Genomic DNA, 14,565 nt, shown 5'->3' with positions numbered 1-14,565 from the left:
GTGAGAAACTAAAGACAAATAGGCACCATTCCAATAAAAATATGACAATATAACCACATGACAGAATATGGTTTATCACATCTGACCAAGGGTGGAAGTAACTAGTTATATTTACTCATGTTACTGTAACTGAGTAGGTTTTTTGTGTACTACTACTTTTTTTTAAAATATTTTTTAAAGTCAGTAATTTGACTTTACTACATTTTAAATCACATCCATTACAGAGTACAGATTTTGAAAGCTCTCCATAAGCATCAGAAACTAGACTATTGTAAAGTGGCCAATTGTGGAGCGATTCAAAGTGAACAGTCACTCAGCAAAGAAGAGAAGAGTAATCTGGCTTTACTTGTTGTTGTTTGTGCACTTTATTTTGTAATTTCACATTTTTCCAGTTAAAATAATCTAGTTTGATCTCTGTCCTCTCGCTCTTTTAGAATTGCGTGGGAAAGATCAAAGCTAACAATGTTCTCTTTTCTAAAATGTAACTCAGTAACTTTTTTACTTAAGTAGGTTTTTACACCAGTACTTTTAAGTAAAATATCAACAGAGTAACAGTACTTCAACTTGAGCAGGACATTGTAGTACTGCTTCCACCACTGCATCTGACTGTTAGAACTGCAAATATCACAGAGGGGATGGAAGTAAACATGACAAACTTCCTCATGACAACAGAGGATCACACAACATGATGCATAACTTGGAAGTAAACAAGACACGAGACAACTAACATGGAGGCGTGTGAGTGCAGCAGCGGTGGTGGTGGGGAAGAGATTGATTTCAAGTGGCGTCTTGTTTCTGAACTGTTGTTTCTTTTCATGAGTCGCCGAGTCACCATGTGACAGACAGATGGGGCTCATGCTGAGCCACGCAGCGCTAAGTCTTGACTCACACACACACACTCAGTCAAGTTTAGCATCGCAAAGGCCAAAGTGCAGCACAGTGAAGCTATAAAATACAGAATCAGCACTCAGACGAGCTTAGAAGACGAATTCTGAGACCGTACACTGTCTTGTCTGTTTTATTCCAATAAAAAGACTGAGTAGGCATTTTCACAGTCCCCCCCCCCCCTCCCCTCCCTGCTCTTTCTCACTCCTCTCTTTGTAAAGCCTACACAAAGAGAAGTGGGACTAATTCCACCCTCTACTCTTTCACTCGGCTCTTTATTCATCCTCCAAGTTAGGTTTTTCTCTCTTTTTTCTCTGTTGCTTGGGCTGTAACTCCAGGAAACTCCAAAGCATATCCAACAATGCCACTCAGGCTCCCAGTGAAGCGGGGTAGAAGAAACGTTCAGTGTTGTTGTCTCTCCGGCCCGAGCTCCCAGCTCTCCATCATCTGATACTCTCTCATTGAGTTGCAAGGGTGTCATATTCAACTGGGTCAAGGCGTGGGCTGGCCATAACTTCTCTATGTTGCAACTGTGCATTGAGAGGGTGAACGCAACGCAGATGATTGACAACCTCAGTATGAACACATAAAGCAACTTTCATCCACTTGTTTATTGTAGTTTCCCTTCCTTTTCATTGTATTCTGCGATGTACAAGACTCCTCCAGCGACTCTGGCCCACTAGTCTCGGCATGCGCAACATATTTGCTGCACCCTACATGGTAAATGGCGCGTGGGAGGGAGGCCAGGTATCTTAATCCCCATCACCCTTGGGATTCCCCACCAAGAGATCCCATTAGTGAGGATAAAAGCTGTAATGTGGTCTGGAGAGGCAGAGTCGACTTGTGCGTTGCAACCCCCACCTGCCGGCAGTGACCTCCATCTGATCCCTCACTAACTGGAATTACAGCTCCGACTCCAACAGGCAGTGAAAAGAGCAATGAACTGTGAAGCATTTTGATGTCTTAATGAACAACATACACACGGCAACAAGTCCAGTAAAGATATTTGAATAGAGTGCCAATATTTGCAGATACCGTAGAAACCGCTCAAAACATCTGAAGGCTTATAGAGCGAAAGAGTGGAGAGTTTCTAACACTCACAAAACACTTCATGGCAGCTACACATTCGCTGTTTGGAATGATGCTGCGTGATGCCACACAGGTGCTCTCTGTGTGTGTGTGTGTGTGTGTGTGTGTGTCTGTGCACGTGTGCATTTAAGAGGGAGGAATGAAGTCTCACATGTTAGTCTGAATCAAAAAAAGGAATCTGAAGAGAGAAAACCTGACTGCATTCTTTTCAGACATACATAGCGCTGGGTCAGCATCTTGTGTCACTGAGCAATAATCACACACAACGTGAACACGTGAAAAAATTCAATGACTAGATCAGGAGATCAGGAAATTATTCACTTTAATGATGCCTGGAAAGTGATCCGAGTCGGTGTTTGATCGTGCAGATTAAGAAAATGAGAGCCGTCCGTACATAAATTGCAATCTTCATCATGAAATGTAAACAGGGATGAAAAGCAGCGATCACATGTGCGTAAACGTGATCCAAATGGAGTCAGTTATAAATCCATTTTAATGACCTCAAATCAGAAAAGTACTAAAGTATAACTGATCGTAGAAACACATTCATTAACATAAAAACAGGGAGTAAACAAGGCTGTTAACATTTTCAGAGCAATGAGAAAGCACTATTGATTATAATTACACTATTATACTAGTATATGCTATTAGTGTGTGCTTATAACAAGCATAAATCAGGTTGTACATTGTGATATCATCATAAGTACATAAACACAATAGGCCTTTAATCACTAGGATGACTTGTACGATGACTCTGCTGTAGCCTTCGGACTGGATTGCTGAAATACTCTGAATCAAGTTATTCTGGATAGCATCTGCCACGTTTTGGCCACGATTCCATGAATAATTGCTTTAGTATGTTTTTCTTCATTGCTTATTTTGTGCTTTTCATTTCAAGAGAGACTAGAGGGAAAGTTTGGACAGAAACCAGTCCCCTAAAGTGACCACTTGTCCTAACAAAAACAATGAGGACACAGTTTGCTGGGCCAAAATAATGGCAAAAAATGTTGCTGTAAGAAAACATCAACTGGCTCTGTGTTAATCTGTGAGTTATATGCACTGAAAAGATCTTATATCTCCTGCAAAGTAAGGAGCGCATAGAGATTACTAGATTGTTTTGCTGTCACTAATAATATTACTAATAGTTATATGTCTTTTGACACTTAACATAGTAAACTTACATTGTCCTTATCCTTATATATTACATTGTTGCTGTTTTTTTTAACTGCTGTACGCCTCCCTTGTTTCTTTCACTTGGACAATATTCTTTATGCAACTCTGGAGCCCAAAAGAAAATCCCCCGGGACTTTCACAAGGGGAGTAATTTCATTTCAAATCATGAATCAGCTGCATATACTATTTCCATTAGGAAATATAAATCCCAGATTATCTCACTGTATCTTATTGTGTGTGTGAGATAGCCAGGGGCAAGATGAAGGCGGATCAAAGCGAAGAGAAGGTGACTATGACATAGCAGCAGGGTTTTATGATGCTATATTCAAATGGGGAATATGGAGAATGTACACTGGATGTTTTTATTGGTGTATTGGGTAATGCAGCTGCAGTTGGTGGTGTAATCTTTATAATTACATGTTACCTAAAACTAAAGGTAACTTCTGCCTAGGGGGCTGGAAACACTGACAAAGACCTAGTGTTGACGCTCATGTGTGTTTATAAGTATTTATGGTACCACTTTAGATTAGGGAACACATATTAACTATTGGCTTTCCCTCAATAGTTTAATAATTTCCCTAAATAATATGTGATACTAGTACCTTATAAGCCCCATACTGAGCAAAGCATACTAAGAGCCCAATTCATGTGCAACAACTCCTTACTGACTGCTATAAGCAGTAATTAGGAGGCTACTGAGGGAAAACCCATAATTAATCGGGTATACTTGTAGAATACAATAGTGCAGGATAAGGTGCTGATAAGTGTTTTGTAATGACTCATAATGAACCAATACACTTCTAATATGCATGTGAATAAGCAACTTATTAAAAGTTAATATGTTCCCTAATCTAAAGTGTCTTCTAGGCTACTGTGCATTCAAATTTGACTTTTGTTTAATTTTGTTGCAGAGAATGAGCAGCACCAAATCCCTCTCTCTACTGCAAAACAACACTGAGCGCCTACTGGGCCTTCCACCTTCAACCTGTGTTTGAGCTCTGGACTTTTCTTTCCATCCCTCGCTCTCCGCTGCACACAGAGCTTATATTGTTGTCAAACCCGCTGCCTTGCTCTGTTTTACAGTGGCATGTTACGGGGCACACGGGACCATCTGGTAAAATAAACGGCCAAATAAAAAAGAGGCTGTAGCGAAACATTAGCGCTTAACTGGCTCCACCCTCGGTCCTACACGCTTCTGTTGCTGCTCGGTTATGGAAACACTAAAGCAATAATTACTCACACCCCACCTCCTCCTCTTCTTCTCTACTCTCTCACACTCACACACACACTCTCTCACACACACACACACACACACACCTGGTCAAAAGTCCACATCCCTGGCCTTCCTGGTATGATCCCTCCATCTGGAAACAAAGAGCCGTATAAACAAGTGTCGTTTTTTCCAATTAGGAGGAGAAAGGATGACTGGAGATGAGGAGAGACAGCAACAGCTTCTGGAGTCAGCATGAAAGCCACTCATTTGCTAACACCCTGCTGTGTTAATTCAACCCCTGCATGAGTGTGTATGTTTTCACACTGCCCTACTGAACTCTCTCATTTCGTGCCATTGGAGGAATTCTAGAGCAGAGAAAATAGACTCGAAGGAACCCGCACATAACAACAAATAGGCTGAGCCATAACCACACATTCACAGAGACTGTTTTCACGCTCCAAAAATAGAAGGCTAAAAAACACCAAAACAACTATTCTCACGCATATTAAATAAAAACTCTCACCCACAATGCCTTTGTTCTGTTCTCATCTTACTCTGATATAAAATCCCTGTAATTTAAAATGATAAGGCAAGAGTCAGTGGTATCAGAAGCCTGTCCCCGGCCTACTGTATGTGTTGCCTTTGTGTGTGTGTATGTGTGTGTGTGTGTGTGTGTGTGTGTGTGTGTGTGTGCATGTGTGTGTGTTCACAGCTGGTTTTAATATAAGAGGAACTGACAGATCAGAAAATGGTCAGGAAAGGGGGGGGGGAGGGATCTAGTGGGCTAAATACCATAGCGGGGAAAAAAAAACATTCTTATGTCACAACCCCCTATCGACTTTGGCATTCACTTCTGATCTATAATCTATTACAGCCCATACCTGTCTATTGACACCCATTAAACAGAGAGTGGAGGAGCTGTGGAGGCAGTGTCAGAACAAGATAAGTTTAAATGTGAGTGTGTTGGGCCCACAGGACGGGCCCACAGGACGGGCCCGGGCCCCACTCTGCGACGCCACGTCACTCGCTGCCTCAGCAGAAGTGAACTTCTCCAAATCAGCAGTGAGGACAGCGGAGGCCCCCCCACCCCCTCGGGACCGACCGGCTTAACCACTCAACCCCGAGACCGCAGCTCAAAGAAAACCGGCTGCACGTGCGCTTTGAGTCATGTCGACCACAAAGAGTAATTCATCCTGCAGCAGTGGTGTGTGAGGTAGCAGAGATTTCAACAGATTGTCTCCCCCGGCCCTCGTTTAAACGCTGCTGATCAGCTCTCCGGGCAGCTGGACGCTCCTGTGCAGCCATGTCTTTCCTCTCTGCGCTGTCAAATCCTCTCTCGTGGCAAAACACAGGCGAGATAAGGCCGAGTGGAAAATATGAACAGACGCACAGAACGACAAGCAGTTTCAACACAACTGTAGTGGAAATTATACTATCCCGCTATTCATGCATTAAGCACTGTCTTATTTCACCTTTGAGTGCCTTCTGTACTTTGTACCTTTATGATAAGTAACTTCTCTGCATACCTGCAAATGGTCACGTAGACAGGTAGCTACTTCTGCTTTTCATCCAGTTGTTCTAGTTTGCTTATCTCTGTCAAAACACAAACACCCAAATCGCAGACAAGAGGTAACGACTTAGCTGTTTCCACTGATGTGCTATATAAGGTGTATGTACTCTGTATACTTTGCTCTTTGCCTCACACTCGTGTGCTGTCGTTGAACCTGCTTGCAAGCATTAAAGACACAGAAAGACAACTTCTACGATCTCAAGCCTCTTTATTAATATGCAGAAGTTTCCACCACAACAACAGTAGGTCTGAGAGTATATCAGGCGATGTGAGGTTGACTGCACTTTTCCTAAGGTACACTGCCAGTGTCAACTGGAAACCTGGACTTCCTGCAGCTACACGTCAGGACCAGATTCCTGAGACAGAAGGGAAGAAAGCTGCTGAATAGGAGCTCAACTGAATGTTAAGACTCAATTACAGAAACTGTCTGAATGTAAAGGCCAATCTTGATCTCTGTTCTGTTAGGCAGGTTGATCCATGTACTAGGTGGGGCAGTAGAAAGTCCAAGTGACTCACCTGTTGTCAGTTGCCTCATTTGTCTATATAAAATGTCTGTGGGTGATGTGAGTTGCTCTTCACAGAGCAGTGAAGATAGCAATGAGCCGAAACATCTGCTCTCTAGTCTTTTCTTTTTGCACTTGCACCTTTAAGTTTAGCACCATGTATCTTTGCAATAAACTTGACTATTTTTGACTAGATTTTTGTCAGATTTTTGGCAGTGTGCAGAATATACCTTGTTCTTGTTCCCTCCATTTAAGCTTTATTCCATATGCCTGCATTAATACTGGATTATCAGAGCACAACCTGCATCTCTACTTTTTGTATGACTGTTATAACACACTGATCATTTTAACTGATGGCAAAGTCTTTGATCCTCTCAGTGATGCTGGGGACCTTTGTACCACCAGTTTCTCCACAGAAGTTTGCTGTTGTTTATTACTTGTTTAACTTGTACTAAGTTTGAAGTTATTGTCATGTGCTTCACATGATTCAGCTGGTAAATACCTGGCAGCCCCTCCAGAAACAGTAGTTATTAAGGATTAATTGACTTCTTCAGTTGCCATCATAACAAAGTTAGTTTGAGCTCAATATTTCTATACTTATATCCACTATGTGTTTCATTTCATCTGACAAACAACCCATGATAACCTCGAGGCTTGAGGCTTACAGGACACTGCCACCTAGAGGTGAATAACTGAAACTACCTGTGGTTTACCCAATGTAATGTCTCCATTTGAGAAATACTCAAAAAATAGAAAACAAAGGAAAAGAAGTTGGCTTATTTAAAGATTTATTAATTTATAATACAAGCTTTTAGGTAGACCACATTGCATTTTAGTTTGTACATTTATTCATATTGAGCTAAACTTCATAGCAGTGACATTGATTGACATAAACACAAACCAAAAGACACTCAATGGAAGGAATCAAATGTTTCCAACTGTTTCCAAAGAAACCACAACCAATCAATACTCCCAGTGCACCACCTCCCCTCACTAGTCCTTATATGCCACGTGCTTCCACACACACACACACACACACACACACACTCACACATAAATTCAACAAATACCTATACACAAGATAAAAATTGATATATTTAAATTTCAATATTAATGATATTACTGGATTCCACGATAAAAGGCAAACAAGAAATAAAGACAGCATCCAAACGAAAAGGAGGTGAAACACCACCAAAATTTCCTCTTACTCTCCATCCATATGGGAGGGGTTTCGCCCCCCCCCCGCCTCTCATCTCAATGTCCAGTAGGGGGCCTGGCACCCGCACAACGCCTCCCTCCCATCTTCAAACGCCTCTTTTGTCTGCATTTAACTGGCTCGTCGTGCTGGCTCCCGTTACTCCTCCGTTAAGATGGGGAGCGGCGAGGGAGCAGGCAGTCTAGTCTATATAGTCAGAGGTGCAAACCACGGCACCCAATGGCACACTTAAAACAGTTGCAAGCAATCCACCAGTCCTTTTACTCCATTTTCACAAGCATGAGAGCCTCACTAGGAGTCTGTTCCGTCTCTGTGGACCGGTGTGTCCTTCAGCTCGGAGATGCTCTGCGTGCGACAATGCCACACACACACACGCACGCGCACACACACACACACACACACACACACAGCAGGTGTTTACGCAGCTGTCCTAATAAAATCTTTAGTCTTTCTCCGTTGGTCCAATGCCAAGAACAAACGAGCGTAGGTGACGACGGCGCAGACGCCACCGGTGCCGAGACGGACCGAACAGTTCAGTTTGTGTGAGGCAGAATCCGTCTATGAGGAGGATGGCACATAGTCTAAAAAAGTGGGAAGATGGTCTCTTCCTCTGGGGAAATAAAATGGGTTGAGTGAGGGGGAAATGACGATGAAACAAAAAAAAAAAAAAAAGCTACAGTAAACACGTTCAAATTAACAAACCGGTTAAGTGCAATGAGAGGATTAACACCATTCAGTAAGACCCAGGGAAACATCCACATGAAGAGTAGCGAAGGGTTAGCCCATTCATCCTGAACAGGACTTCTATGTCCATGAAGAGGAGACAGTTCCAGGGTTTGTTTTAGTCAGTGTAACAGCATCAGACGGGCCTTGAACACTTGTCCAACAGCGACCGGGTCTGGGAGCACAGGGATCGTTTCATGTCCTGATCTTCAAACTAAAAGGAATAAAAAATGTTGGGGAAAGGAGTGATTTGAGTGTATTGGCACAAAAAAATAAAGCCTCCGATTGGACAAGAGTGCAACCAACATGGATGACGGCCCCAACCAGACTTCCTGTGATTATTCCAAATCCATGGCTGACAGGATGACAGGCAGGGGAGAATATGTGTGTGTGTGTGTGTGTGTGTGTGTGTGTTTGTGTATGTGTGTGTGTGTTGGGGAGGGTGGGGAAGAAGGGGCATGGGGTGGAGGGGGAAGGGGAGGGGGTTTCTGTTGCTTTACAAGAGGAGACAGCAGTTGCTCTCTGTGGTTTTTTCTCTGTTCCTTTGACCTACAAAGACAGAATGGAGACCTGAGGTGAGACAACATCGTCCGACCGAAACTAGAAGCAAGCAAATATCACACTTCACTCTCAGCGGGACAATGAGGTTCTACATCAATGGCAGCAGCAATAAAAAAGGCCCGACACACGACACACAGTACAAGGTGAAAACGGAGGGTCCTGAACAGGGAAGCGGGACAAAGAGAGGGTTTCTCACCGTGGGAGTTGGGCTCTGGAAGGGTCTCTCTGGCAACCAAGTGCATGACAGTTGTTCGGCCCGGAGGCAGCTTTAGAGCTTTAAAAAGGTAGCAAGCAGAGACATTATGATTCATTATTATTCACACTGTATGTTATGGTATAATCCTGTTATGGCGTTAATTATTTGATGAATAATTCATTTTATTATCGTGTATGCTAAGGTTTCCAGTGAAATGCATTGTACAATCATGGTATTCTTTAAAGGACAATTCTGGCAATGGTGAATGTTAAGCCCATTTTTCAGAGTGCCATCTCTCTCTCTTACAAAATTACTGTTTATTTGGTTGTTGTTTTTTGTGGTAACCTGAGGGATTTCATAGATGTCCTACATTTTACCTAGATTTTCTACATTTTCAAACGGATCTCATAGCAGATGAAAAACAGGCTTGAAATGAGGTGGGATGTAACCACAGAGGATGTTAGCAATGCTGAGATGTGCTGTCTAAGGTGGGACTTCCAATATAAACAAAAAAGAGTAAGCAAGGTGAGAGTTTTGAGTGATACTGTCCAAGCTAGTCACTGTAGCATTTTGCAATCACAACTGATACAGCTATGCCGCTACAGTGTTTTGCCTACTTCCTTGTTGCAATGTTTACATCATAAACTGCCTACTCATGCCCATTCGCCCCATAAGGGCTTTGCATGAGTTCGAAAACATTCAAATGTATTTGCATTGGAACCATTTTTCATTCACAGTTCGATTGTGTTTTTGTTTTTTTTATTGTTTTTTCAGGCGAGGCCTAGCAAAAATGTTGTAGGTGCGCACATCTCCTCCATGGATTACGTTACTACACTCAGTTTGCCATCTCAGATGAAGAAGGGAAAGAGGGCACGCTGGAAAACGGGACTTAACATTCACTGCGGCTAGAACAATCCTTTAAGGCATGGTGTTTGTGACTCGGAGGCGGTCCTACCTCCCAGAGTAACGTTGCCATGAAGGAAGCGTCCCTGGAAGATGAGGCGCAGTATGCTGGGGCTGCTCACCTGCTCCTCCTCCCATCCTGTGAGCAGAAGAGCAAGAAAAGCAGAGCATCACTTAACCATCACCAGTCCAAACCCTGATGCCTTTTCCAAGAGTTTAGCACTTAATTCAATCAGTATGTTAATCATAAGGCTACAATTTCTACCTGCACAACCTTTTAATGAGCATTGGTTATAGCTGAACATTTGTTTAGGTGTCAGACCTAATTAACATTTGTCATTTTGAGTGCAGACCTGATAAACTGGTGACATTTTTTTACTCTACCTCCATTTGTAGCATTAGTAGCCTATATTCATTTCTAACTATTAATTGAAATGAAGTGTATCGTCTTCCTTGTATGCATTAAGTAGTGGTGGGACAATGCAGCAAGAAAACTGCCACCACAGAGTAAATCGGAAATATATAGTATGTAGGTTATGATCGTAAAGCTCTAAATAGTCTCCTTCAACAATTCCAAGGCTATTGACTGAATCCGATGGACTATCAAGCACAAAGTAATAAAATCTTTGAAAATACAAAGTGAAACTCAATACTGGGAGAAACGATGCCATTTCTCTCCTCTACCTCAGTCCCCTAAAAACTTACCTGCGGGCCAATTGTCAAATACATGCTTGGCAATGTCTGTGGCCGAGTCGTTCGGGGAGAAAGTGAAGTCTTGTGTTTTCCCACTGACCAGGATAAGGCGGAGGTGCACCTAAGACAGCAAAAAAAAGCCCCTCAAAATCAGAGTGCATAAAAATGCCATATGAGCCGACACAAAACACCATAAAGTTCCATTAAAATTTTGCTTAATTAGTCGGGAAGGAATCCCTCCATTTCCTCTAACCTCAGCGGACATGAGGTGACCTTCAGAGGGCTGTGAAGAGAGGGGCATTCCAGTCTAATTAGATTTATCCACAGCAGATCTCAGCCCTTTGACTGGGCTGCTTCATTCAGAGAGGGCTTACACTGAAGTGAGCCCCTGTAGCCAGAGACAGCAGCAGATAAGGGTGGGGCTGAGGGGGGAGAACACTGGCCCTTCAGTTCCTGGGGGCTGCGCGCTCCTCTCCGGGCTGTTGGCCTAATGTGATAACCCCAGGTGTCCCAGACAGCCCTAGGCCATGTTATTAAATTTACATGGCCAGTGCATAGCCTTGGGGGGTACTGTGCATATGTGTGAGAGAGGGTCTCTAATAGAGGGGGCGTCCCTCCTTTATTTTCCTTGAGGCAACTACACAAACCAATCTGTTTAAAACAAACAAAAACATAAAAAGGAATTGCTTTTCCAACGCACTTTGCAGGCCTAACTCTTGCAGTGACATCAGGAAATCCATGCGGGATGCTCCTCACTCATTGTACTCCATAGAACAAACTTAAAAATATATATATATTACAGAGAAGTCCCTTATTTTGCATGCAAGGCTCAATACCATGCCTCCAATTACAAACACAGCCTGACAGATTGCGGTAAAATAAGACAACAGCCATAACTGAATAACCATTAATGATTACTAATCCAATAATGGAAGGGAATAAAGCTGGCTGGCAAACTGGCTTCATAAACAAAAGTGAAATGAAGTAGTGAAAGTCAGTGAGGGAACATAACAATTTGCTTGGTTCTTTGCAGCAGTGTCATTAGGCTAAATGTTTCATGAACTGTTAGCTAGAAGGCTGTTTTGTCATTCAGTTTCACGACCGAACATCAACCGGTAAATAGCGGCTCCAGAGTTTAAAAAATTATCTCTCATGGTGGCAAGAGCCCAAGGTCAGGACTGAAACGTCACTCTGGGCTGAATTATTGATCCATTTCAGCCCTAAATCTGCTAATATATGCTGCGGCAAGCACTGCTCCTTATTAATCCATCATCTCTAATCAATCATACTGCAGTTCAAAAAAATGACTTAAAGGAAAAAAAACACCCCATCATTGTCAGATGGGAAAATCTCTGCTTGAATGTCAGAAGTGAGAGCTGAGAGGAATTTTTTCCCAGACTTTCGCCCTGTTTAAGAAGGTGGAACATGAACTTTCTTTGGTTCACAAATCAGAGAGGAGAGAACAAAGAGACTTATCCATGAGGTGTGACGTCAGGACAGGACAACCCCACTCTCTGATCTGTTTACAAACACAATCCCCCACCACCACGGCCCTCTGCCCTCCCCTCCCCCAGTGAACTGAATAACCTCCATGTGGGGTTACATACCCATGTCATCATTAACAAGCTTTACCCCCATCCACATCCCTTTCATCCCGGACAAAACAAAACAAAGTCAAATCTGCCTGGCTGCCCATAGTAACATCCTGCATCACAAATATCCTCTGCGCTCTCCAATCCAAAGAAAGACAACAAACCCCTCAAATTCTCTGTTATGAATTTCTGGTTTTGTTTTCACTTCAGGGGTTAACAGAGCTACCCAAGGCTTACCCATTCTTTGTGTTGGTCAAGTTTCCTCAAACCATAACCTCCCCGCCCCGGTCTAGCTGCCAACAGGGATGATCCATTAAGTCCCACTTTGCTTTGCTGTGGGAAACTACCTAATGTAGGCATCCTGCATTAAAACTTGACTTAAATGTTTTTGTTTACATATTGGCAAAAATGTTATGAGGCAGGGCAAGTTCTGCTCCTAAACAACAAAACTGCTAATGTTTACATATTCAAATGTGATGTGCATTACAGCCATTCATATTCACAATGTAAAAAAACAAAACATTTTAGTTCATAAATCCAGTCACTAAGTATCACAAATAATAGAATATCTTAATCTCTATATATCTTCTTCTCTGCATACACATATGTCCATTCCTATGGTGAGGAGGAATTGTAGCTTGGATTTAGTAAGCAATGGGGTGCAATCAATTGGCGTCTGAACCTTTAAAGGAAAGTAGGGCAACGTTTCAATTGAGATTAGACAGATGGCGTTCACAGAAACAGCAATCACTATTCTAGCTAAGTGTTTATGTACGTTAGCTAATCCATGAGCCACCCCCAAACCCCCAAATTAATTTTGATATGGAACAACGTCTGTGCAATGTTGTCGCCATGCTAATCAAACATATCAATCACCTGTGTATGATGCAGCAGGAATAATAGTAGTGATATGTTAGCCTGCACAGTCGCACGGGATGAATACATTAGATGCACACACGGAATTTACAGTCTTGGTTCAATGTTTCTCTGTAAAATAACTTCAAAAAGGTGGCAGACCATGCTGCAGTCTCACTCACCATGTCAAGATCCCTCTGAGTGGTCATGGCTTAGAGAGGAAGGCTATGGCTGTTGAGCAGACAGGAGTGGTTGTGCTTCAGCTGGTAGAGACGGGGCCAGAGCCCTGGCACAAACAACAGACAGTGTGAGGCTGCTTGCCACAGCCTGGTACCATATGCACTGCACCTAATTAATTATCTACCGAGCTAACTTGACGCTTTCTAGGACAACTGCTAACGTTACAACATTACATTATCAACCGTGCCAACCACCTGACTTCTAACCAATATTGACAAACGTTTTACCAACAACTAGCTGGCCGGATAACTGTTTAATCTTAAATTAGTACTGGACGGAAATGCTCACTTGATCAGCCTTTAATCAAAACAACAAACTAAGCTGGTTAGGATACGACAGCAGCAAGCTAGCGTTAGCCAAACTGTCCAGGTTACAAGCTAACGTTAATAAGCTAGCGGACGACTTATTGGCTTTGGTAATTCTCGTGTCATTTACAACTATTGCAGCTAACTAGCCGGCTAGTTGTAATAAAACGATCGATGTTGTAAAACGGCAAATAATTGTGTACGAACACACTAATTAGCATCGAGTTTAGTCTTAGCAGAAGTCGAAACTGAGTCGAGGGAAAGAGGAGAAAGCTTGCGGTAACATTAGCTACGTTAGCTAATGACAAACCAGCTATCGTTAGCTAGCTGTGAGCTAAGATGTGCAACTGCAATTGTAATTTTAGTTCTGTCGACCTTACCGGTATCTGATAAATACGATCAAGTTTTGCATTCAGTTGAGTTGGCCAATCGATGGAGAGTTTTTTTTTCGTTCAGAAATGATCGAATCTAGATTGGTATCGTTATCTGACTGTAGGTACCGTTGGCTAATGGACGGGAAGACGCCGGATGTCAGCTGGTTGTAAACACAGAAAACGACCACAAAGGTTTCTGGGAGTTGATGTCCAGAACCAGTAAACATGGCAAATGTTCCTGTAACTTTTCTGCTCTTGAAGTCCTTTGATACGTGATGAGGCTTTACATAAGTATTTCAAATTCATTTCCAAAGATAGGCCTATGTGAAAAGTATACTTTGCCAAAGATATGGGTGTGGAGTCACAATGTGAAAAGATGAAACGAGGAGATTCGTCCTACAAAAGCTTTAGAAAATCAGAAATAAAAAGATTCACACTAAAATAAGGCACGTTTAATCATATTTCATAAAATAA

The 14,565-nt window shown here is 42.5% G+C and overlaps 1 protein-coding gene across 1 annotated transcript; it reads right to left on the bottom strand.

Moving 5' to 3' along the window:
- Positions 1–7,204: 7,204 nt before the first annotated feature.
- Positions 7,205–14,229, bottom strand: ubl3b (ubiquitin-like 3b). Its single transcript, XM_071923881.2, has 6 exons — positions 14,098–14,229; positions 13,355–13,458; positions 10,738–10,846; positions 10,085–10,171; positions 9,130–9,207; positions 7,205–8,921 (listed from the first exon to the last, which is right to left on the bottom strand). The coding sequence occupies exons 2-6, from the start codon at positions 13,379–13,381 to the stop codon at positions 8,869–8,871; spliced, it is 354 nt and encodes a 117-aa protein (XP_071779982.1). The 5' UTR covers positions 13,382–13,458; positions 14,098–14,229; the 3' UTR covers positions 7,205–8,868.
- Positions 14,230–14,565: the final 336 nt, after the last annotated feature.

The sequence above is a fragment of the Centroberyx gerrardi genome, chromosome 16 (assembly GCF_048128805.1).
Source record: "Centroberyx gerrardi isolate f3 chromosome 16, fCenGer3.hap1.cur.20231027, whole genome shotgun sequence".
Lineage (NCBI taxonomy): Eukaryota > Metazoa > Chordata > Actinopteri > Beryciformes > Berycidae > Centroberyx > Centroberyx gerrardi.
This window is presented reverse-complemented; position numbering and strand designations above follow the sequence as displayed.

Coding starts and splice junctions, on each gene's coding strand:
- ubl3b (XM_071923881.2), bottom strand. CDS start 13,381: ATGACCACTCAGAGGGATCTTGACATG. Junction 10,172..10,737: donor ATTTGACAATTGGCCCGCAG/GTAAGTTTTTAG, acceptor TTCTGCTCACAG/GATGGGAGGAGGAGCAGGTG. Junction 9,208..10,084: donor TGGCAACGTTACTCTGGGAG/GTAGGACCGCCT, acceptor ACCTTTTTAAAG/CTCTAAAGCTGCCTCCGGGC.